The 27,065-nt window shown below is 45.7% G+C and overlaps 1 protein-coding gene across 6 annotated transcripts in view; it reads right to left on the bottom strand.

Moving 5' to 3' along the window:
• Window positions 1-27,065, bottom strand: part of PDE1C (phosphodiesterase 1C) — a 1,636,609-nt gene that overhangs the window by 20,262 nt on the left and 1,589,282 nt on the right. For all 6 annotated transcript variants that reach the window (XM_085607513.1, XM_085607514.1, XM_085607515.1 and 3 more), the window contains one exon: window positions 21,477-21,542. In XM_085607513.1, coding sequence (XP_085463639.1) covers window positions 21,477-21,542 — 66 coding nt within the window. The remainder of the gene's footprint in view (window positions 1-21,476; window positions 21,543-27,065) is intronic.

Here is a 27,065-nt window from a genome sequence, read left to right as displayed (position 1 = left end):
ACCACAATCTGTAGACAACCGTTGAAAAAAGATACCAGCACAGAGGTGTGCAAACACCCAGCAGTGAATTGGTTCAACCCACTTTATTGCATGATGATATTTTTCCTGCTGCTATCATCAAAATCAGTTTTCACTTTTTCAAGTCACTAGAGTGACACCTAATAAATTGCTCACTAAATCAGGCCATCTTCACTGATTGAATTAAGGTTGGACAACGCAATCCCCTTCTAAATAAACCCTAGGATGACCCTAAACTACAGTCTGCTCCTTTTTACTTCAGGTCTCCCAATTTCAAGTTTCCCCCTTAATAATTTGTCCTAAACCCTCACCCTTACAGTTTTTTCATTATTTATAATCTCCTAAACCTCCTGCCACTTTCTTTTTTCAACTCTTTAATCCCTGTGACCTCAGTCTGCTGTGTTCTTTATTCACTATTCTCTTTCCTCTGTTCTCCATTTTGAGACTGGTTTGTTATTATCTTTTCTGACTTCATGCCATCACTGGTTATATGTTTGTTATGTGCAAGGTGTTAATTCATTCCTATCTGCTGTTTTATCATACAGCTTGCTGACACCCACAAAGTTGAGTTGCAATTTATGTTAATGAGTAATAAATAAATGAAATATAATTGGTAAATCTATTCTTAGCGGATGATCGGTGATATACAGTGCCATCGATATGCTAGATTAATGCATACTGCCACTTCTATCTACAATATATATGAGAGAATCCCTGGCTACATCCTGAAAGGAAGCTCTGATGCGTTGATATGCGTATGATCAGTGTCACAGAACATGGCAGCTCACAGGGCGCATTACAGTGTCTCATGTCATGGTTAAAAAATGTTGATGGCTACATGTAAGATTTCTGGTCAAAGTTTAATAGAGATAAAACAGACCAATTGTTCGCTGGCCAGAGGGCTGCTTAAGATTGGCATTGCATGAGCGTAAACACCATCTAATTATTTCTGTGATCCTCACTGTGCCACTGGATTCAAGCTATCCTGGCTGAAGAGGGGTGAAACCCCGCAACCGGTCCCAGGATGCTTGTTTCCAGTCCAGGGAAGACATGGCTTGGCAGTTCAGGCTGGACTGTTCCCATGAGGCACAGGGTCAAGACTGTTTTGCATATAGCTGTGTCTGAACTGGGGTGGCAAAGTGAGATAAAGAATGATGATGGATTCAACCCAGATCTGTGACTGGGGGTGAGTGTTTGAAAAGTTTCAGCACTCCGTCCATCATCTCCTTGTGTTTGCTTTGTTTGCCCTAAGTTGGCAGGGAATCCCCAGACATGGGTCCCTTGCTCACTTTGCCACTGGATTCAAGCTAGCCTGGCTGAAGAGGGCTCTTAGCCCGAAACCGGTCCCAGGATGCTTGTTTCTGGTTCTGGGAAGACATGGCTTGGCAGTTAGGGCTGGACTGTTCCCATGAGGCAGAGGGTCAAGACTGATTTGCGTATAGCTGTGTCTGAACTGGGGTGGCAAAGTGAGCTAAAGAATGATGATGGATTCAACCCAGATATGTGATGGGGGTGAGTGTTTGAAAAGTTTCAGCACTCCGTCCACAATCTCCTTGTGTTTGGGTTGTTGTAATTTAGACAAGGCCACTCTGCATCTACCTGTTCCTCATATAGGGGAAATCAACCGGGAATCAAGATCCCAAAAGCCGCTACATGGTATCACCATAGGCAGTGTTTTGAAAAAGTAAAGCAGTTGGGGTAATGCCACCACTTTTGATACTACTATTTATCCTGCCACTGAAGGCGACAGTGTTCCCCAGAATTCCACACATGCCCATAGACCTCTTGTAACCACACCAATATTACCCTCCAATAAATCAGTGGGTGCATGGTATAATCAAACTCCCAGATATTTTACACAGGTTCCCTCCCAAATAAGTCCCCTTAAATCCTCAGGTTGCGGCACATCTTTCAGTAATGGGAACATATATAATTTATTTCAATTTATGCATAAGCCAGAAGCTTGTCCAAACTGATTTAGGTGGCTTATTGGATGAGGTAAATCTACATTTGCATCTATGAGAAATAACAACAAATAATCGGCATATAATGCTGAATGATGCTGGATACCTTGTACCTCCCGTCCCCTCTAGACCTTTCTGGTCCTCACACAACTAGTAAGTGGTTTGCAAACAATAATGGTTAAAGTGGGCAGGCTTGCCGCACCCACCTTCCCACCACAAACTTTTCAGACATATGCCTACCCATTCCGACTCGTACAGTAGGTGACAAATACACTAGCTTCGTCCATTGGACAAATCTGTTACCCAATCCCATTTTATTGAGTGCTCTATAAAGTAAATCTCAGAGAAGACTATAAAAAGACCTTTTCGATATCTATTGCCACAATCACCACTTTCCTTATCGAAATAAGATTCCATAATCACCAGCACCCTCCTGATAGTATGAGCCATATTTCACCCCGGGAGGAACCCAGACTGGTCTGTATTTATTCATTTGGATATTAATGGTGACAGGCGCATTGCCAAAACTCCACTAAGTATTTTGTAATCCAGATTTAGCATAGAAAACGAGTGATAAGCATGTACATCCTCCAGGGCTTTTCCCTGTTTTAACAATGGGATTACTAAAGCCTTTGCAGTTTGGGGGGTCAAGCGTCCCACGTCACAGGAAGCTGAGTAGATACTGACCAGCTTCATTGCCAACACCTCCATATAAGCAGCATAGAATTCCACAGGGAGCCAATCAACCCGGGGACCTTCTCTCCTGCCATATGCTTTATAGCAGCCTTCACTTGCTGAATGGTAACATCCCCAACCAGGTCTTTCACTTCCTCCACTGTAATCCTCGGCAGGGCTACTAGGTCTAGGTGAGGCATCGCTAACCGCCAATGGAGTGAGACGTGCATTGTGGAGCTCCCCGTACGGCGATCCCCTATCCCCAAATATCCAGCAGATCCACACCCCCAAAACATGAATACGGGGGTCAAGGGGCCCTAAGTAACGGTAGGGAGTGTGCCGAAAATGGCAGCCGCTAACTGAAGTGGGGAGTCCTCGGTGGCAGAGGAGGGAGGATGAGTGAGGCGTTTACCCACTGGTACAAGAGGACGAGAATCCCCGGTGGATGAACCCGCTGCGAGAGTGGATGCTGTGATGGAGGTATCAGAAGTGAGCTGAGCTGCTGCTGGAGAACCCCCAGAGCTGACTCATGAGACTGCCAGAGTGAGGTACTGTCCCACGAGGCTTGGGAGGAGAGGAGAACCAGAAAGGGGGAAATAAACCCACCGGGAGTGCGGCACAATGGAGACAGCCTGGGTCGGAAGTCTCTGGAGCCGGGCGGCGGCGACTTAGGTGCCTGAGAGGATTCCGTACGAGTGAGGCAGTGAGATTGTGAGGTGGCCGCCAACTGAAGTAAGGTGCCTCTAGTGACAGTGGCCCCAAGGCCCCCACCGGTTGGCAACTCACATCACCAGAAATAGAACTGCACCTACAAGGAATGGAGAGGATCACCAACAGATGTCTGCAGGACAATATGGACCCCGGCAAGAGACAGCAACAGACGGATGAGGAAGAGGTCACAGGGGGAGTGACAAAGGAGACCTCCCAACCTAGCCCCACACTGGTGGACATCATGCTAGCAATCACAGCCTCCCACAAAGCCCTTGAGGCCAAAGTAGACACCATAGGGACTGACTTGAGCCTCTTAAAAGACGATAATCACTGTTTGGCAGAAAGAGTTACCGATAATGAACACACAATGGCAGAGATCCCCTCGGAGGTAACAGAGACGAGAAAATCCCTAGCAGAAGTACTGAACAGGGTGAACATCCTTTAATCAAGGGCGGAAGAGAGTGAAGGAAGGTCCAGGAGGAATAACATCCGCATTCTTGGAATTCCAGAGCGTGAGGAGGGTACCGACATGGTGCAATACCTAGAAAATTGGCTGAGGACAGAAGTGGACCCAGAAGGACTGTCACAATTCCATGCTCTGGAAAGGGCACACAGAGTACCAGCACGACCAATTAAACCGGGTGCCCCCCACGCCCAGTAATTGAGCGCTTGCTCCATTACAGAAATTGAGATCATATCCTGGCACAAGCCCTTCAGAACAAAAATCTCCAGATTGGAAATAGCAAGAGACTGATATTTTAGGACTTCACAAGAGATGTACAAAGACAATGTGCCTCTTTCCTGCCGGTGAAGAGACACCTCAGACAACTACAGATGCCATACGCCATGATGTTCCCAGCCGGCTGCAAGTGGTATCTCTGACGGGAACTCAGTTTTTTTAAACTCCCCAGGATGCATGGAGCTGGCTGGATAGTATCAGGAGGTATATGGATAACTTCCTGGTGCAACCCTCAGGACGACGCAGAGAACCCAGGAGAAAGCCCACATGCCATTATCAACAGAGGCCAGAGAGGAAAGACAAAGAGTCCTTCCGGAAGTAGCAGAGAAAAGCCAGGCGGGCTCTAGTCCCAAGTCTACCCGAAGTGACATTGAGGAGAGAGAACCAGATGGCTCCCGAAGTTCCAGTTCGGTGGAAGAGTCAGACACGGAACTTCCTAAAGTTACCCCCACGTCAGTAGATGAACTCATCTGACTACAGGACTCACAAACACCATGTGCAGAGAGATGATAGACTTTCGCCTCTTGTATCCTTTTCTTTCTCCCGCTTTTTGCTCCTGAAAGTAAGGTAAACACAAAGGACAGTGGGAACACCGAATGCAACTGAGAGGGAGGTGTGGGGCACTTCCTCTTTACTCATGGAGGCGGGAGAGCCGGGAGGTGGGAGACCGAGAGGCAACTGGTTGAAACTTCACCCCCAAAGCACAACTGAGCAGGAACTCTGCGGAACTATACTAACTAGTATCGAGTTTGGATGGGTTCTGGACTATCACCTGTCCAGGGGTTGGGATGTTGGTAAGTTAATTGTTTAGAGTATTTTTTAGTTGGGACTAGGCATGCCTGTGCTAGCGTAATAGGCGGAATGTTTCTAACATTTTTCCAATGGGTTCTGCCATAGACATAAAATTCCTCTCTTGGAATGTGAGGGGAATGCATACTATGACAAAATGTCATAAAATCATTCATATCTGACTAGAAGGGGCGTACATGTAGCGTTATTGCGAGAAATGCACATTGTGACCAAGGAGGGGGAAGCCCTGCGGAGACGATGGGGAGAACAGGTGTATTATATTAATTTTTCCTCCTACGCCAGGGGGTTGCTCATATGGGTGAGAGCCGTAGTCTCATTTCAGTGCAGTAACCACATAATAGACCCAGAAGGGCGCTGTGTGGTCCTGATAGGGAAATTGGATGGCAGGGATGTGTCAATTGGGAACATATATGGGCCAAATACAGATCAGGCTTCATTCCTAACAGCTTTCTCCAGAAAACTGGCACCACATTTGAGAGGGTCAGTGATTCTTGGTAGAGACTTTAACTGCATTACAGATACTGAATTAGACCGCTTCCATCCACCCCAGAAAGACTCCCCCATTGTTAGAGCAGCTGAAGCATGGCAAGGGTGGCACCACCAATGGGGTCTGCTTGATTCCCGGAGGGCATGACACCATAGAGACAGAGACTACTCATTCTTCTCATGCCTCCATGACCTGCATGTTCGACTTGATGCCATACTTTGTTCCCCAGACATAAATGAACATGTGAAGACAAGCGAGTACCTTGGCTGGATGATTTCTGACCACAACCCCCTGCTGATGGGGCTCCAGTGGACAAAAGAAAGACCACGTATCCCCACTCGGCGGCTCAGACCGGAAGCACTGGAAGACCAGGTCTTTCAGACGACAATAAGGACAGAGACAGAACAGCATTTTGAGACCAATGCAGGGACTGTTACCTTTAAAGTTGTGATTCGGAGGAAGTGCATTTCTAAGGTAGTGGGAATCAGGGTGACACTTCTACGAGACACAATAAAGGCAGAACAAAACCTTCGAGAGCTAGAGAAAGCAAGACCAAACCATAGAGAGCGACAGGAACAACTTTTGGAAACCAAAGAGAAAGTGGAGGAACAGGTAGAAAGGCTCAGTTGCTTTGACTATAGGAACTACTTGATTGGAGCTCAAGCAGAAAGGGATCAAGCGGGAGCAATGCTAATATGGTTAGCCAATCCGACCAAGAGAGGGTTGAACATACTGGAGATCATCGATGACCAAGATGGGGCATCGCATAAACAACACAATAACAATAAGGTGTTCTTTAAGTACAATGGGGAACTGTATAGGAGTAGGACGAGGTGTACAGAATCAGATATTGATGACTTCATAGGACCCCAGGCATTGCCGACTATAGATGAGGGAGCGACTGAAACTCTGGGAAGGGACATAGAATTACAGGAGGTTAGAGCAGCTATTAAAAACATGGCCAGGAATAAAACTCCGGGCACAGATGGCATTCTAGTTGAGTTTCACTCAATGTATGTTGAGATCTTGGGACCGAACTAGTGGAAATGTACAATCAAGCTAAACAAGGGGGTATGCTACCGGGCTCAACAAGGTAAGCATTGATCATCCCACTGCTAAAACCAGGGAAGCCAGCAACAGATAAAACAGCCTACAGGACCCTCTCTATGTTAAACATAGATTACAAGATTCTGAGTAAAATCCTGGCTACAAGGCTGCTTCAACATAAGTCAGACCTAATACATTTAGATCAGGCAGGTTTTATCCCCACACGTAACAATGCAGTAAATATTTGGAGATTAATGTGTATCCTAGAGGCAGAATCATATGATAAAAATGAGGCGGTCATATTTGCGGTAGATATCAAAAAGGCATTTGATAGCTTGGAATGGCCGTACCTTTTCAGTGTGATGAAGAAATTTGGGCTGGGTTCATATTTTTGCCAGTGGACGGCACTGCTATACGCTGACTTTAGAGATCGTGTCAAGACTGGGGGTCTAAACTCGGAGGCTTACGCAGTGGAGAGGGGCACATGACAGGACAGGGCTGCCCGCTCTCCCCACTGTTGTTCGCTTTGGCCATGGAGCATCTGGCAGCCAGGGCCAGAGTGGGCATTAATTACAGGGGATTAGACGCAATGGGCCGAACCCAGCATATATCGTTATACGCTGATGATTTGCTGCTGTTCCTCCAGAATACAGGAGAGGACCTTGAGGGAGCTTTAGAAATACTGGAATCTCTTGCAAGAGTATCAAACCTTAGAGTTAACTGGTGGAAATTGTGCCTCTTCCCCACTAGAGAAAGAGGTGAAGAGCCTCCGATGGGAGTGCAAGCGACTTGGGAGAGTAGATGCCTCCCATATCTGGGAGTCACCATATACCATGATCGGGCGGAGTTATTGGAAGGTAACATAGGGAAAGCAATCAGTGGGGTGAGGGCGAGTCTTGCCTTCTGGGGGACCCTACCCCTATCAGTCATTGGAAGAATATCCTTACTGAAAATAGTGACACTGCCAAGACTGTTCTACCTGTTCGGGGTGCTGCCCGTCTGGGTACCAGCGGGAATGTTTTGATGCCTGAAGTCACTGGTGATATCCTTTATATGGGGAACGGGTGAATGGTGGGTGGCGTGGGCTACTCTAACTAGGCCAAAAAGGACGGGGGTCTAGCACTCCCAGATTTCGAATGCTACTATCTTGCAGCTCAGCTGCAGTGGCTTACGAAATGAGTAGCCGGAAGGGTGAGAGCTACAAAACAACAGAGCGACGCAGTCCCTAGCCTGACAGTTCTCTCTAATATAATACTCCGAATGCCGACACAGAGGAGAATTGAGACAAATTAAGTAAAAGTAATACATAAGTGCTGGGCTAGGAGCCTACTGAGGTCTAAGACAAAAGAAACGTATGCCCCGGAGATATCACTGACCCTATGTATGGTGCTGCCGCATTGGGGAAGCTGGCGAGGCCTGAGAGAATGGGAGTAAGTGGGAGTGACCACCTTAGGCATGCTATATGAGGACGGTTCCCTGCACCCCTTCAATGAATTTAGTGCAGGTTATGACATACCCCAGGGTCACTTTTTACTCTATAATGCCTTCACAAAGGCAATATGTAAACACTGGGGAGAGGGTCTCTCAGAGCCCCAAACGTCAGGAGGGTGCCAATATGTGGTGTCAGCCACCGGGACTTTGAAACCAGTTACCTGTTTATACCACCAACTTAGGAATGAAACACTGCCTGCTCTTACTCGGTTATTGGAAAGCTGGGAGGAGGACCTGGGAAGTGCTGTAGAGGACAAAACATGGGATATTTTGGCATAGATAGCAACTAGGATCTCAAAAAACACCAGATTTCAACTAATTTCTATGTGTTACATAGAGCTTACCTTACACCAGTGCGCATCAAAAAACACTTTGGGATTCAAACGGCCTTGTGTCCAATATGCGGGGAGACAAATGCAGCACTTTTACATATGTTCTGGGACTGCCCTAGGATTGGGGACTTCTGGAGGGCAGTGGCAACTCTTGTAGAGGAGATAACAGAGAAGGAGGTACAGCTGAAACTGGGGAACTGTCTCTTACACTGGTTTCCACATACCTCAAGAGTCAAATTAACAAACAGGTTCCAAGACTTGGCATTCCTGATAGCTAAAAGAGAGATCACTAGACATTGGAAATCACAGAGGGGACTGGGGGTGGAGAGATGGAAGAAGGAGTTTATGAGATGGGCGTCTTTTGAGGGAGATGTGCGACTGAGAGAAGCCAGACGGGGCAAGGGATCACTAGATACAGCTAGAGCGTGGGAGGCCCTAGTGACATTACTGAAGCACCCACCGGGAAAGGAAGACAAAGGAGAACAGGGTGAGAACTCAGGGGAGGGAGACTGAGGGGGAACCCGACTTTGCCACCTCAGTATTGCAAACAAAAGACCAACCCTTGAGGAGTACAAGAAACACACCTGCATTAGGCGGAATACACAGGAACATATATAATCAAGGCACGCCTAGGGGGAGCGGGAGGGGAGGGAGTTGGGCTGTTAATCAATATATGTAGGGTGGGCAACCATGCTACAACAAGCCAGAACTGGCAAAGTGAATAAGAGTGGAGGGGAATAGTTGAGACTTGCAGACTGGATAATCCAGACAATATAACAATAGATAAGAGATAGGAGAGTTGTTTGAACATAAGTGAACAACCGAAAGGTAGACTATGACTATGTTTATCCAGTATAAGTAGTATGTATGAAAGATCTGCAAAGCGAAAGTGTATGCATAGTAATATGTGAGAAATTGTAATAATCCTTAATAAAATTTGTTTAAAAAAAAGTCTACTAGGTCTAGAAACTCAGTGATAAACTGTGATGTCAGCTCCAATGAAGGAGCATATAACTCTGTATAAAATACCCTAAATCTGCTATTGATGGCCTCCTGCGTACAGAGGTGTGTGCCACTCTCAGAATCCACCCCCAGGATCTGTGTGCCTCTATTCTTAGGATCGTGTTTTACATGGCATAGACACTTCTGGCACCTCACATCACGTTCTGGCAAGCGTCAAAGCCACTGTATTGTTCAACTCGCTCTGCTAAGGGAGCCCCTCCGGCTTCACTGCTACAAACATGCCACAGTTGCACTTTTTCCAAGTGTGTCACTCACATTCCACAAGTACCTCCTTAATTGAATGTCAATCACCATCTTAGTATTGGCTTTAGGCCCTGCTAAAATGTCATCACAGCCAAAATGCACTGCCCCGGGGCCAAAACTGTGTCAAAATGTCTTTTTACAGCCGGATTCATGGTCAAGCCATCATTTTGGGGGCCAGACATACCGCAAGTGTTGCCAGTCAGATAATATTACATCTGACAGGGGACTGTAAAAAAGTGATTAACATTTCACCAATGCGTATTTTATCTTCTTATTTTACATTAGATGGCTACATTCACTCTAATTCTCAGGAGCTGACAACACTGTTGCAAAATGTCTTTTATATTTGCATGGTTAACAAGGGTTTTTATCTCCAGCTAAGGCTTCACATTAGGCAGTAAAGACGCTACACTGTTTCCATGCGCCGCTGCATGCTCTGCCATCCTTGTTACCAAATGTATGTTTGATTTCCTCCAATTTTGCTCTGCTTCTTTCGGCCTCCAATACCTCCGGCGATATTCCGGTCACAGACCTCATCCACTTACCCGCTGGCACGGTACTGAGCCGGTCCACCCGCCATCTTGTGGCGCAGCCGCTGCAACTCACAGGAGAAAGATCTCGGCCACACTATTACAACATGTATTTTTGATTGCCTCCAACACACTGTTTCAGAATGTATTTTTGATTGCCTCTGATATCGCTCTATTTCTTTGCCAGTCACAGTACTCAGCCATGGCTGCCAGGCCTTTAGATCATTTTCCTGAAGGTTCGTTTTTGCCTTTAAGATGGAAACACGTCTCATAGGTCCATTGAGAAGATATGTGTTCTTAGTTCAAAGCTTTTAGATGCAATATTTGATGACAAGTCACTCTCTTGACCTTAGATATGAACAAAGTATCTCAAAAGGGATCAGTAACACAAAACTATATTATGGAGGGATATGGTGTGAGTGAGAATCAGTTGCAAGGATCCATTTACATTGGCTTCCTATGCAATTATTGCTGTGTTTCAGTGACTGACATAATTTAGCAGAAACCTCACCAATTATTTACAGATAATGAAAATGGAGAAACTTACGAACCTAGGGCCCAATTCACAGAACTAATCTGAGACAAAATCCTAAACTTACTACTTTTGGTATTCACAGAATGCACTTACTACTTTTGGTTAAACTTACTACTTTTGGTTAAAAACTACTTTTGATTAAACTTACTACTTACTACAGAAGGCATTTAGTAGTAGTAAACTTGCTTTACTACTACTAAATGCCTTATGTGAATACCAAAAGTAGTGAGTATTGGATTTTGTCTCAGATTAGTTCTGTGAATTGGGCCCACAGAAATTTGCTTTTTGCTCAGGGCTAGTGCCAGCAGGCATCTCCCCACGTTTCACCACTCCTGGCACAGATTTGAGGAGGGACCGGCAACCAATCCTACTAAATCGCTATCAAAGGCCTGCGGCATGGGACACAAAGACTTTGCTCAAGGATAGTGCTGTGGTGGGACTTCATCCCCCAGCACGCATCTCTCCACCTTACACCCCACCTGGCCCAGCTTGAAGGAGGGGCTGCAATCAAAGCCCCACTGCGTGGGACACTAAAAACTTTGCTAAGGGCTAGCACTGGGGTGGGACTTCGTACCCCAGCACGCATCTCTCCACCTTCCACCACACCTGGCCCTGCTTGAAGGTGCCTGAACGAGGCTGGATTGGGTCATCCCTCTTTAATGTTTAATAAGGATCCTGTAAGTCACCTCTTATTACCTTGTTTGCTTTTCCTTTATCGCGGACTGGTTCTGGCACGAGCTCACTAACATCAAAATAGGCATAAGGAAGGCATCTCTCAGCACACTTCCAAAAGACATTTCTACCACTGGTACTATACTAACTTTTTATCTGGGACGATGAGCATTCTTAGCAAAGAAATCAGAAATGTGGATGATAGACTGGAAGCTACTCAGCGAGCAATCATAAATGCCCTCTTTATGGCTGAAGATATGACGGGAAGCTGGCCAATTCCTGTGAAAACACCCCGTAACCTGGGAAGAAAGCCACAAACAAATCCCTGTGTCATAGTCTCACTCCCCTCCCAAATAGAAATTCCTACAACTGTATCATCACACCCGCCCCCAGCTAAAAAGAAGAAAGGGCCACTAAAGAAATGTGAGCATTTAGAACAACACACAGAAGGTTTAACTCCATCACCTCCCTGTCAGAAACACTTTCATGAGATAATGAATCTGAAGAAACTAGTACAGTCAGCGGTACAGGGCATTACAAGAAGATTAGATAGCTTAGAAAATGGGATGTCAAAAGCATTGGAACCATTGCAAAAAAAAAAAAAACACCCTCTGCCTTCTCTCTTGTCGCCAAATGGAGAAACATCTACAGAATGTGAATAAACCTCTGCTAATAAAACTCCCCCTGAGCTCTAATGTTAGATCCTCAACTCAGATTCAAGCAGCAAACACAGGCCAATTACCTAAGACCCCACATATTCTGGGGACCAACGGGCCCACTCTATTCCCCTCCAGTGCTTCATCTTACAACCTATTGCCAGAGCAACCTAGCAGGTAGTAAAGCAACAATGGGGGAACAACACAATTTCTAAAGAGTGACACTATCCATCTTCTCCCATAGACTATACCTTATGTCTTGATCTTAGTGGGAGTAGCCACTTTATGCCTGCTACAAACGGAATTTGGTGAAGAACTCAAAAACCAAATGGGCAACTGGATCACACAAAGGACCTGCACGGTAAATCTACTATCCAAAGACATAATAATGGTTAGAAGAGTCAGCTGGATAGACATCCTCACTTGGTGGAAGATATATTGTCCAGGCTCCAATTTGTGAATCATGGGAGTAACATTAGAGCAGTTCCTTTGGGCTATTTTTACAGACCAGCTTGTCCTCCCCTCTCACCAAGGAAATGCAACCCCCATACCAAAAGCACAACATTGCCAGCGATTCCAGTAAGCAATTGTTCCACTTATCTATCCTGTTTGGAGGAAACAGACTGTCATGCAATTTTCACAAATTTTTATTCCATACTCAAAGAAAGGGAACAATCAACTCATATTAGTGAAGCTGTTAAAATCACTGACATGGCAACCAAGGGAAACCACAATTGCAGTAATGTAGACAGTGGAACAGTCACCACCAGGAGAATGGTATACTAGTTTCTTGGAATATAGCCGGCTTGGCTAATAAACCAAAAACAGAGGACTGGACGAAATTTGTAAGGGGCCCAGATAGCCTGTTTATAGTAGACATGGTTTTTAGATACTTTTGATATAGACAGCTACACCTCATTATGTATAGCCGCTACAGTATCTAGGATGGAAAGAGCAAATTGTGATTTGATAGTCCTGATACCTACTGCGGTTCCTTTTAGGATTATCAAGACATCCCTTGTCTCATCTTTCTACCAGCTTATTTTTTTAAGCTTGAATATAACCCAGATTTTTGTTTTATAGTAAACTATTATAACAATATTTTTGATAGTACCAGGGTTAAGGTCATAAAAGATTTTGGCAATGCACTGGGGAGTTTTCTGTCTGATAAAGTGAAGGATATATTTGGGCTATCCTGTTTTAGGTTTAAACCTATAATAACTGATAAAATCCCACCAAAAGGGAAATAGCCCTCAAAAGTGTAAATATATAAACACTAAAAAACATACCTTCAGAACCACAAACTAAATGCCATTCTAAGAAAGAAAAAGGAGAGTGAAAGAGTAATTTTTATTTCTCCCTGAAAGGGCCAATACAATGTGATTTTGTAATACAAAGTAGCAGCAAGAAAGATTCAGCATGAGCTTTGCTGTTTAGGGATGTCACTAAAATATTGCTTCTTTTTCCTTTTTCTTTTTGCTTTTTCCGTTGTGTGGTCCTTGGTCTAAAGATTCAGGGATTAGAAGCATGTTTAAGGTCTATTTAATTATGTTAAAATCTGTATAGAATCAGGAAATATCAAAATCCTATTTGACATTTTGTCTATATTTGATCATTTCACTAATAGGTACAATGGCTGGTTTAATAAAGAATATTTCCCAATATGTACCATCACATTTACCCATAGACAGAGAATGGGTAAAACCCTTTGATAATACAGCCCCCTTTTCTAGCGAGGCAGTACTGATATTAGGTGAACTCCACAGACTTTATACATTCAGTACAAGGTGTAGTGACAGGTATATGTGAAAAGAGTGCTGTCACCAAGCATCTGGGATAGGTGTGAAAACATGACACCAGACTTTTGGAAAACATGGAACACAGTGTCACTTGGGATGCTGCTGCAAAAGGTTCTTAACAAGTTCAACAGAGATTGGAGTAATATTGTTTGCATTTGGAGTGATTCAGCTGCGTGTATGAAAAAGTTGTATGATGATCTGTCAAAATCGATTCCTGAGCTGTAGTGCTTCCCTGTAAGAGATCCTTGCCGCTTCCTGGATGGTATGCTTATGAGCTATTTATAATATGGAAAGGAGATTTTAATTTTTACAAATATACAGTAGCTCTGAACAAGGTTTTGGCTTCGATGACTCCTCTGAGGAAGATGTTGGACACTTTAGCCATTCTTTGTATGCCACTTCTCTGAATAAGCAAGCTTTTAAATATGACCTGAACCTTATGGTTCCAAATGCCACAGGATAAGGTTGTAACTTATCCACTTTTATTGGACTAGGAGGACAGAGTAATATAAGCCGAATATTGGTTTTTAGAAATCACAGTGTGGCACCAATCAATCTGGTGGTAGGGAGAAATTGTGTCAGCAATCATAATCTGTAAGGATTAAATGGTTGAGAGTTGATCCTGACCACTTCATGTGAGAGCTAAGAAGAGGAAATAAAGGTTAATTTCACTCCTGCTTTAAGATAATGCAGATAGTATCACAATTGTAGATGCACACATTTCAATTCCCAATCTGTTAGCCAACACCTGAGCAAAGGTATCAGAAGTAAATAACAAGGGCCAGAGGGGAGGTTCGATCATCAATGTACAAAGGCACGCAGGGAATTAATCAAGCACTTACATGCTTATCCAAGGGATCGGGTGGCCATCCAAAATAGCAGAGTACGATACAAATGGGCCATTAACTTAAGAAAGAAGAATGTATCAGATACACCTTGCGTTAGCCTACTACAGGCTGCTGATACCATCAGAAAGAATTAGGTATCAAGCTAGAGCCCAAGTGTTCTGATCATATTCTTTTAGTGGACCCGTCACTATGTGGCAATGGCTTTTGCAATGATTTTCCAGGTGTGTTTTCGCAATAAGTGGGGTTGTTAAAAAACTATCAGCACTCTATAAAATTGAAACTTAAGGCACAACCTTTTACTCATAAAATGAGGCCTATCCTATACCTCATACAGGATACCCTAATAAAAGAATTACTGTACCTAAAGAAAGTTTCCAATGTTTGGCTCCTGTGGTCATTGCTAGCAAGTCTTCTGGAAAAGAAAATAGACTGTGTATTGGTCTGAGAGATGTAAATGCAAATATATCGATCGATAGACATCCTCTACCCTGCATTCATTCATGAAGTGCTGGCATTAATAAAGGATGCTAGTTGTTTCAGCGTTCTAGATCATTCCTCTGCTTACCATCAAGTAAAATTGTATCCCGGCTCATGTCATCGGACAATATTTGTAACTACCAGTATGCGTGTATGCCTTTTGGCCTTGCCTCGAAAAAATGGGGGGACTAATTCAATTGAGGAACAACAGGGGCTGGAATTCAAAATACAACAAGCACAGAAAAAAGTGCCCCTGAGACCATAGATACGAATATATTCACTTAGAGCCTAGACACAGTGCGTTGCCTACGCTTAAGTTCCACTACAGAACAATGTTACATACAGAGAATTTATACGACTGTGAGTCTGGATGCACAAAAACAAATTGCCATCACAAAAGAAATGTTTATTCAACAGTTGTTGTAAGGTCTTGATCTAGTTTGCAATAATGGTCCACATTGGACAGCTGACAATTAATTTCAAGTTCATATTTAGTCCGTTCCATTAAAACAATTCCGCCGAGATTAAAAACTCCAGACAATTCCACAGAGATCAAAAACTATAGGCAGCGGCTGCTGCCTATCTTTACAACAATTTGGTTTCTGCTGAAAGCGATATCTTCTATTGCATCTTTTCAGGTATGAAAGTTCCGTGCTTTGTCCTTCCCTTGTGATTTTTCACATTTTATATTCTTTATAGTTGGTATGATGGACTTCACCATTAGGCACCATACTGATTGGTATTTTTCACTCTTTAGTGTCCTATATAAAGCAGTTCAGCCCTGAGGAAGACTTTCCTTGAAATCGTTGTGGTCCCCACACTTGAAGGTTGAAACGCGTTGGCTCACCTTTTGGTTTAACCCCACCATCCTAACTTCACACAACTTTTCCCTTTGCACGAGGTCAAGAGTTGCAACAGGACATAATTGTTTGGAGACTTCATGAAATGTCAAAGTGTACCGAATTAACTGTAGTATAACTGTTCTCAATCTGTATTAATGCTACCTCTGACCTTTTCACCTTTGGACCGTTGCATTGAAATTTAATCGAGGAAAAAATAATGTATGGCGTTCCAGATTCATGATGCATATTCGTTCACTCCAATTTTAGGACCAAAAGATGTTAAGAATTTGTCCAAATCTCACTGTCTGTAAATATAATGATTTTATAATACCTCTTGTGTTGCTTTAATTCTTGTGACAATGAAAATGTTGCTTCTCTAAAAATCTTCTTTAAAAAAAAGAACAAAAAAGTGGCAATGTCCATAAATAATTGAATTAAAAATATTAAATATTAGGGGTTCCTTAGCTGGGTGAAGCTCCTTTATGCTGGACCAATGGCTCAGGTGGTTGTCAATGGGCGGGTTTCTCGGCCTTTCGCTCTCGGGAGGGGAACTAGGCAGGGGTGCCCGTTGTCCCCGCTGCTCTTTGCTCTCGCCCTGGAACCGCTCGCTGCCTGGCTCCGTTGGGAGCCCTCGATTAGAGGGCTCCGGTGGGCCCCGGGCTTCGAGGATCGGGTTTCATTGTACGCGGATGATATTCTCTTGTATCTCACCTCACCGCGGAAGTCGCTCAATGTTCTCTTTGATGTCCTTACTTCCTTCGGGAAAAACTCGGGTCTGATAATCAACTGGTCCAAATCTTGTGTGTATCCTATCTCTGGTGGTCTTCCACTCTTGCCGCCTCGGCTTCCGCTCCAAATATCTCAGTCCGGCTTTAAATACCTGGGGGTGTACGTTTCGTTGGATCCGGCGGTCCGCTATGAGCAGAATCTCCTGTCTCCACTCCGGCGTTTGAGGGCAGATACGGCTCGGTGGTGTAAGCTGCCCTTGTCTCCGCTTGGTCGCGCGGCGCTGTTTAAAATGATGTCCCTTCCCAGATTCCTTTATGCACTCCAGAACTCCTTCGATGTCATTCCTGCGGCCTACTTTAGGGAGGTGGAGAGTTTGCAGAGGAGACTGGTTTGGGACGGGCGATCGCGTATCGCTTTGGCCAAGCTGACTCTTTCCTGGTATGACGGGGGCATCGCGCTTCCTGATATTAGACGGTACTATTGGGCCTCCCAGCTGTCTGCCATTAATCATGCTACGTACGCTCCTGGTTCGAACCCGGCATATGAGATGGATAAATTCCAGCTCCCCGGTGGTAACTATAACAGAGCGCTTTACTCGCGGTCTGCTGGTAGGGCCCTTACGGGCCCTACCAGGATTGCGGTCCGTGTATGGAAGGCGGCTAACGTTGCGATGGGCTGGAGTGAGCGTTTAACGTGCACCACTCCTCTATTCGGCTCAGACCGCTTGGGAAGCATCTGGACAACGAAAGGCTTCGAGCGCTGGGATACGATCGGCATCAGCAGAGTGGGGGACCTGTGGGTTAAAGGTGCGGTTAAATCCTTCGCGGCGCTTCAGCGCGAGTATGAGCTTAGTGACAGAGAGTTCTTCCGTTATGCACAGGTTCGGCACGCCCTGCTTTCGGTCTTTGGGGAGGGGACCACGGTCCCTTCTTCTTCTCCTCTCGAGGACCGCATACTCGATGGTCACGTCCCCGACAGTACTATCTCCCTGATTTACAAAAAACTGATAAACAATCGGGCTGACCTCTTGGTGCGTCTTCGGGAGGCATGGACGGGAGATGGGGTGGAGCTGGATGATGAGGACTGGCAGACTGCACTGTCATCCCCTAAGGAGGTGGCCATCCCGGCCCGTCTCCGCCTGGTCCAGCTTAAGATTCTCCATCGTGTATATGTGACGGGCCCCCGCCTGGTCTCGATGGGGTTTTCAGACGACGGACTCTGTAAGCGTGGCTGCGGGCTCAGTGCTACCTTTCTCCATATCCTATGGGAATGCCGCGAGGTGGCGGAATACTGGCGCCGGGTGCATGATATTATGAGACGAGTCACCGGGGTCGCTCTGCTGCCGGAGGTGCGCCATTGTGTGCTGAATGTATGGGAGCCCAATGACTGCAATGCGGCTCAGGCTCGGTGGGCGGCCTTGGGGAACATGATTGCAAAGAGAGATATTGCACAGCTTTGGGGTTCCCAGCGGCCTCCCACCGTGTCCGTCTGGAAGGAGAACATGGACTGGTGCATGTTCAGGGAGAAAACGGTGTATGTGGCTCGTGGTAAACCGGGGGCTTGGGGTAAAATTTGGGGGCAGTGGAACGCGTATCGTGGGTCTATCTGTGCTCCCCCCTTGGTGGATACGTCCGGGGTTGCCTCATCCCCCTGATCCTTGAGGGTTCCTTGTGCATCTCGTACTTTGGAGTACAGATTTGGTTCTCTCGTGGCCCCCCCCTCCCTCTCAGGTCTCTTTTATTGACCGCCCTCGGGTGGTTGGTGTGTTGACTCCCCCGGCTGGTGTTCGCCGCCCTTCATAAGTTGTTTCGCCTTGTTTGTTGTATTTTTGTATTTTTCTTTTTGTTGTTATTTATATTAAAAGTGTGTATTCTGAAAAAAAAAAAAAAAAATATTAAATATTTTTGATAAAATTTATTTTGTGATGGCAATTAGTTTTTGTGCTTCCAGACTCACAGTCGTATAAATTCTCTATATGTAACATTGTTCTGTAGTGGAACTCAAGCGTAGGCAACGCACTGTGTCTAGGCTCTAAGTGAATATATTCATATTTATGGTCTCAGGGGCACTCTTTTCTGTGCTTGTTGTATTTTGGCCTTGCCTCAGCAGCTGCTGCATTTCAGAGAATAATGCAGCATGAGCTGATGGATGTACCAAGTACAATGTGTTTTCAAGATGATATCTCAATTTACGGCAAAGACGAAAAGGAACATAACACTGTACTAAGAGAAGTTGTATTCAGGTTTAGGGAAGTGGGACTCATCATTAAGAAGCAAAAATGTCAGATTGGGGTGGGGTCTGTGGAGTATCTGGGCCACACAATTTCCTAGAGGGTTTTAAGCTCAAGTTAAATCTTGTAGAGGCCATTGAGAAAACAGTATCTTCTTTGAATACAGAGGAACTGACGTCGTTTCTAGGGCTCTCAGAATACTATTGGAAATATGTGAAAAACTATGTATCCATTGTAGAGCCTTTATGTAATCTGTTGAAAAAAGCAGTACCTTTCACTTGGAGTGAAGTTTGTCAGTCAGCATTTGAAGCAGTAAAACAGAGTATAACAAGAGCACCATCGCTAGGCAGGTTTGACCCTAACAAACCCACAGTTTTAACTACCAACACTAGCAATAAAGGCTTAGGTGCCAGTTTAACGCAGGTGGTGGAGGGAAGAGAACAAGTTGTTGTATTTGCATCATGTATATTAAGGTATTCAGAGATACACTAATCAGTTGTCAAAAAAGAGGCCCTGGCATGTTTCTGGGCAATTAGACAACTTCAAGATATCTTGTGGGGCATACCCTTCACAATCAAAATGGATCACAAACCATTAGTGTATGCTTTCACCACCAAAGGTTCAATTAGAACCGCACCTAGGGGATCTCGTTGGACTTTTGGTCTGGAGGGTTACAATTTCAGAGTACAGTATTTTCAAAGAATACACCACATTGTAACAGATTTCCTATCTCGAGCTCCATCAGACCAACCAGAAGACTATTTTGAGGAAGTAGAAAGAGAAGTGGTACTTAAACTTTCAAGTATAAATACGACTGACTGGGAGGTGTGCATGCTGAAAGATGAAGTATTGAAACAGCTCATGGAACATATACAAGTGGTGTTCCCATGGGGTTGGCAAAGTTTTGGGAAGTCAGATTCAAGTTGGACATCCAAAAGAATACTGTTTACCAAGGTGAGAAAATTATATCGCCAGAAGAAATTAAGGAGAAAATAATAGATCTGGTACATGATGGTGCAGTCTCACCAAGAAAAAAAGTTCATTTGGAGTACTTGTGGCCAGCCATGGACACCATGGTAGAGGCAAAGGTTAAGAACTGTCTAGAATGCATAAAGAGTGTCAAAACCCATCAAATCAGGAAGCCTGCCCTATCTCCCATAGAGTTCCTTTTACCCCATGGACTAAATTGGCCCTTGACATATTCGGGCCACTAAACCTCAAATCATTAAGAGAGCAATTAATTATTGTATTGGTAGAATGCCATACACAATGGATCACAGCTAGATGTGTACATCAATTAAACACAGACACTCTGATCAGTTTTCTCAAAGATAACATTTGGAGGAAGGTACACCTGAAATTCTTCCCACAGACAATGAAGTACAATTTACCTCAGATTTCATGACAACATTCATTAATGAACTACAGATTCCACACCATAGAACTGTCTTGTATTTCCCCCGTGCAAATGGACTAGTCAAAAGCATGAACAGAATGGTAAAAGGATACTTGCAGAGGGCAGAAGTTACAGGTATTTCTGCCATGTTAGCACTACAAGAGACTATATGGGCATACAGCAAAACACCGAATTGCATCACAAGAATCTTCAGTTTTTTGTCCCTTATAGGGAGAAATCCTACAATTAAAATGTCCAATTTTTGGTAGGAAAAAAGGAGTGTGTGTGAGGTGGACAGGGACAAGTTATCTGAGAGGATATCTGCACATCAAGCCAAGTACAAAAACAGGTATGATGTAGGTAAACATGTGAAGCCTCCTTTGTTTAACGAGTATCTCTTCCCAAACCACGTAAACATGATGGATCCAGGTTTTCATCACTTATAAGAATATCCCGGGTGGGAAGGAATGTATTAAAGCTAGAAAATGGTCAAATGTGGGGCAAGGACAAGATTGTTCCTCATAACCCTGCTCAAGTAAAGATACATCTAAAAGCGGATCATGATCCAGATAATCAGCCAGGGAAGGATGTTGAGGGGACCAGAAAAACAAGAAGGGTACTCTATGCTTCATTTTGGCAAAAAGAATATGTCATGAAGTAACTATCTTTCAAGGTATATTATCACTTTTTATAACTCTTGCAATCTTCTGTATGTATTCTCTTCTATGTACTGTATGTTATTGCTCTTAGCATACTGTTGTGTTGAACGCATAAACCAATGTTGGAGTTTAACCTCTCCTGAGAATTAGTTTTCACGTCTTGTTTCCTTATCTTGTTATGTTGTATCAGCATTAATTTTTCCCTGCATAGGGAGGTGTGTTATAATTATATTCCCTTGGTATGTTCCTGTCCCCCCTCTTTCTGCGCCTCACTTGGAATGTTCCTAACAGCTGTTGTACGAAGGTTCTATGCCAAGCTTCAGCGGACTGGAACCTGTGATGATGCATAACATGAATAAAATACGATAATTTATTTGTACTTTGATTCTTCATTATAACAACATGATTATTGGTTTAAAATTATAACCACGTTGGAAAAAAATCTTAAAACAGCAAAGGATGCAGTTCCTGCAAGTGCCACTCTAATTCTCTGATAGCCTCAAAACAATGACAACAAAATGTACTATATTGTCGCATTTCCTAGACCAATGGTGTCATCTCACCTGGCAATTTTATCTGGCTTGCTGCTGGATCTGGGCTTGATGTATCATTTGAAGGACGCTTCAAGCCTGTGAATGCAAATACAGATAGTTTTTGATTAAGGTAAAGAGGATTGCTTTGGAGCAATTTTGGCATGGTGGGAATGCAGTGTAAGAAAGAAAGCATTTGTCTTAAACCAAAAGATAGAAAAGTAAACATACATTTTTCACTATGTGGTAATTTCCAGGTGAGAGTCCTTAGGATTTCCTGCCATAACAGCTGGCTTATTTTAACAAAGAAGTGGGGTAAAAAAGCAAGTTTATATCATGTCATACATTATGAAGGAGCAGCCTCAGTAAGGATTGTAAAGTAGATTTCAATTGAATTTGTGTCCTTGCAGTTGGTGATGGAGAGAGCAGAAAACACAGTGAGCACACTCATTAAACTCAACACTAGAAGGCAAACCAGAATTGGACACTGTATTTGAGTATTTACTGAAGGCTGAGTCTGAAAACACAAAAAAATGTTTCGCTTATTAGTTGCCTGCATACCTTATTTGAGACCTATCTCTATTTTCATACAGAGTAAGAGCATCTGTCCAATTAATGTATGGGAGGACTTCCATCAATATATGGGAGTACACAAGCTTACTACTTTCAACAAAGAGAACTATCCTTGTCTATGCCAGCCCCTGTCAAAATATTTTAAAGGATAAAGTCACTAATCAGCATCAAAGAGAAAAGCCTATTACACGTCCCACCTATTATACAAATCATGTAGAGTCTTGACTCTGTTTAGGCAGGTTGTTCCCACCGCTGCACAGCGCCACCTGTGTGCCCGTTTCCCCCGCTGCTGCAGCTTGCTGAAGTCGAAGCCCTCCTCCACCCGCAGGCAGCCACCTGCGCCTCATCCCTGGTGGCCAGTGGTAGGCCATCAGCTCTTGCGCTCGCTCTGCTCTCTTTCCCTGTGATTGTGCTTCTGCTCCCCTAGTGTACTTAATTGTACTCGTCTTATTCCTTTGTACTGTTGCAGTGTGATTGTTATTGTGCCCGCTTTTGCCTCTGTTCCTCTGCCCGCTCTACCCTCCTGTCTTCCCGCCGCTGCGTCCCCTGCGGCCCGACCCCCTGCTCGCCCATTCGCCGCCTCGTTCCTACCTCCCAGCTGCTACTCCCATCCACCTCCCCTCATATGGCGGCCGCTGTGTGGCCGAGCAGCAGGCGCACCGCTAGCATGCCAAAGGCGTGCCTAAGGCAAGCCTGTCTCCACCCGTCCGTGCCCAGCGCCAGACCCCTGGTCCCCGCGGACGCCACACCGAATGCCGCCACTACACTGCCAGCACCCTCCACGCACTCAACACCGGACGACAGCACACCTGCTTCCTGGCCGCCCCGAAACACACCAAAGGACCCTTCTCCTGCTGGAGCTGCAGCTTCACCAGCCTCCGAGCCGCTAAAATGCCCACGGTGACAGGACGCAACCATCTCAGATGCATACTACTGAACACCCACTCCGCACGCAAACACGCCGTCAAACTCTGGGACCTGCTCGACACATCCTCCCCGGACATCGCCTTCCTGACAGAGACCTGGATGAACACCTCCTTGACACCCGACATCTCCATAGCCATCCCGGACGGCTACAAGATCACCCACAGGGACCGCACCAACAGAGTAGGAGGTGGAATCGCCATCATCCACAAGAACACCCTCAGGGTTTCGACCAGCACCGACGACACCCTCAGCACCGCCGAACACCTGCACTTCCAGGTCCACACTGATCCCAACACCACCCTCAGAGGGACTCTCGTCTACAGACCCCTCGGACCCCGGCCTCAGTTCAGCGACTCCATTGCAGACTTCGTCAGCAAGCACGCCCTTGCCTCCACACACTACATCCTCCTTGGAGACCTGAACTTCCACCTTGAGAACAACGACAACACCAACTCCACCACCCTGATTGACAACCTCGCCAACCTCGGTCTCAGACACCTCGTCACAACACCCACCCACTCCGCTGGCCACACGCTTGCCCCATCTTCTCTGCATGCGCCCATGTCTCCTTCAGCCACACCACCGAACTCCACTGGACCGACCATCGATGCATCCACTTTACCTTCCGGAAACCCACCAGGCACCACCACACTCCACATATCCTCCACCGCAGCTGGAGCAAAATCACCGAAGACCAGCTAAACACTACCCTTGCCCGAAGTCCACCCGCTGACCCCACTGACTCCAACACCGTCGCCAGCAACCTCAGGCACTGGATCGACGACTGCATCAATACTCTTGCCTCAATCAAGAAACCCTCCAACAGAAGCACTAACAAGAAACCCAGCTGGTTCACCGCAGACCTCCAGGCCTCCAAGCCAACCTGCCGAAAACTAGAGAAGAAATGGAACTGCGAACAGACACCGGACAGCTACGCGGCCCACAAGAACGCCATCCGCAGACACCATCGCCTCATCAGATCAACCAAAAGGGCCTCCTTCAAGGACCGCCTCAACAACAACGCACACAACAGCAAAGAGCTCTTCAACATCGTGAAGGAACTCTCCAACCCCAGTTCCAACACCAACGGCATCCCACCATCGCAAGACCTGTGCGACTCTCTTGCCACCTTCTTCCATCACAAGATCACAGACATCCACGACAGCTTCAAAAACCTGACTGCCCCGACACCTCAGACCCCACGACCACCACCCACATCAACCTCCTCCTCACCTGGACCAACATAAACGACGACGACACCATCAAAATAATGAACACCATCCACTCCGGCTCTCCGTAGGACCCATGCCCGCACCACTTCTTCAACAAAGCTAGCGCCACCATCGCACCCCATCTCCGCAAAGCCATCAACATCTCATTCAAAACCGCGACCTTCCTGGAGAGCTGGAAGCATGTCGAGATCAGCGCCTTTCTCAAGAAACCCAAGGCGGATCCAAGGGACCTCAAAAACTTCCAGCCCATCTCCCTGCTCCCGTTCCTGGCGAAGGTCATCAAGAAAACCGTCAACAGACAGCTGACCCACTACCTCGAGGTGAACAACATCCTGGACCAGTTACAGTCCGGGTTCTGCAGCAACCACAGCACCAAAACTGCCCTCATAGCCGCCACCAATGACATCAGGGCCCTGCTGGACAATGGCGAAACCGCGGCCCTCATCCTCCTGGACTTATCAGCCGCCTTTGACACTGTCTGCCACCGCACCCTACGCACACGCCTCCACAATGCAGGGATCTAAGACAAGGCTCTGGACTGGACCACCTCCTTCCTCTCCGGCAGAACCCAGAGCATCCGCCTCCCCCCTTTCCATTCCAAAGCCTCCGAGGTCATCTGAGGCGTACCCCAAGGATCATCCCTCAGCCCAACATTGTTCAACGTCTACATGGCTCTGCTCGCCCACGTAGCCCGACAGCACGACCTCAACATCATCTCCTACGCCGATGACACCCAGCTGATCCTCTCCCTCACCAAGGACCCCCTCACCGCCAAAACCACCCTCCACAAAGGAATGAAAGTCGTCGCTGAGTGGATGAAGAACAGCCGCCTGAAGCTGAACTCGGACAAAATGGAGGTCCTCATCCTCGGCCCCACCCCCCTCAGCCTAGGACGACTCCTGGTGGCCGACCGCACTGGGAGCAATACCGACATCCACCGACGATGCAGGCAACTTGGGATTCATCCTTGACTCAACACTCCATGACCAAGCAAGTCAACGCCGTCTCATCCTCCTGCTTCAACACCCTCCGCATGCTCCGCAAGATCTACAAGTGGATTCCCACCTAAACAAGAAGAACGGTCACCCAGGCCCTCATCAGCAGCAGGCTGGACTACGGAAACGCCCTCTATGCAGGAGCCTCAGCCAAAATCCTGAAACGTCCACAACGCATACAGAACGCCTCTGCACGCTTGATCCTCGACATCCCCCGCCACAGCCACATCACACCCCACCTGAGAGACCTGCACTGGCTTCCAGTCAACAAGAGGATCACCTTCAAGCTCCTCACCCACACACACAAGGCAACCCACAACACCGGACCAGCATACCTCAAAAGACGACTCACCTTCTACACCCCGAACTGCCAGCTCCGCTCTGCCGACCTCGCCCTCGCCACCGTCCCCCGCATCCGAAGAGCAACCACCGGCGGCAGATGGTTCTCCTACCTCGCCGCCAAGACCTGGAACACCCTCCCCATCCTCCTACGGCAGACCCAGGACCTACTGTCCTTCAGGAGGCTACTCAAGACCTGGCTTTTGGAGCAGTAGCAGCACCCCTCCCCCCAGCGCCTTTAGACCCTCACAGGTGAGTAATGCGCTTTACAAATTTCTTGATTGATTGATTGAGTCTTGTCACGCAACTCAAAACCGTTTGGAAGGGTATCTAATCAATCCACTGTTTTGAAACAATATGTGAAAAGAAGGTGCGAATTATGGCAATGCTAGAGAGTATGTGGTTTGGTATATCAGATAAGGAAAGGTCTTATGTAGTAAAATTCAAAAGCCTGGGAAAGGTAGTTGGAGACTAAGAGAAACTGCTGTGGGATGAGTATACTTTAGAAAATATTTACAGCAGAAATTGCACCTAGAGAAGAAACATGGTTTATCCGTTTGTGTGCGCACCCCATATTTGAAGCACAGGGCTCATGTGCATGAATGGAGAAAATATGACTGGGTAGTTGAAAATAAAGTGCAAGAGCAGAGTAAGCCATCCCATAGAGTAAAGGCTGCATGAGGTAGACCAAACATACTCTAAAATATGAAAACTGGTGGGAAATTTCCTTCTAGTGACCAATTAGGAAAGGTCATGCCAGGGGTTGTAAGTGCTATATGGATTCACTTACAATTACAATTAATCAGTGATGGTGTGCCTAGCCTGATATTCCTTATTGTATCCCAAGGTAGGAAGGTTTTTCCTAAATTGAATAAGTCCGTTTTTCAGGCCCTTCTTGAAGTTCATATTCTTGGACTTTGCTTCAGGTTTGATTTCCAAGGTTCTCCCTCGAGTGGTCAATGTTTTTCGCCGCTGTTGCAGGCTGTCATTGGAAGGATACAATACTTCCTGCTAGCAAAATACAGCAAAATTGAAAATGATCCTGCTAAACATCAGAGACATGCTTGATAGTATTGAATGCATGAAGGGCCTAAATCATCTTAATACCCCTGAATAGAGGCAATGGTCTACTTGGGAGACTAACTCAGGATGAGGATGTGGACAAGCTGGAACGGTAGATTAAAAAAGTTAGTAAATTAGGGGCAGCTATATTAATCAGCAAGAGCCTCTTTCGCAAAGCCTTGGCAGTTTAAATACTTGATATAAGTCACATGAGAGAAAATCTTTTTTCATCTTTATGTAGGAATACATCAATAATGTTTTGTTTTTGTCCCTAGCAATATACAAAAAGGGCTCCTGTATTGTGTTGATTTTCTGTATAGTGAATCTGGCTGTATTTGCTGCACCCAGAGTGAGTTCACTTTCTAATTATCTGCACACTCCACATTCTGATACACGAGTCACAGTATACTCTTTCTACCGTTGTTGACAGAATACAAAATGTGACAAATACAAATAAGGGGTCTCAGATCTCTCACTCATTGTGATGTGAAAAA

This window comes from Triturus cristatus, chromosome 5_2, assembly GCF_964204655.1.
Source record: "Triturus cristatus chromosome 5_2, aTriCri1.1, whole genome shotgun sequence".
Taxonomy (NCBI): domain Eukaryota; kingdom Metazoa; phylum Chordata; class Amphibia; order Caudata; family Salamandridae; genus Triturus; species Triturus cristatus.
The sequence above is the reverse complement of the archived record's forward strand: the minus strand, read 5'-3'. Positions and strand labels throughout refer to the sequence as shown.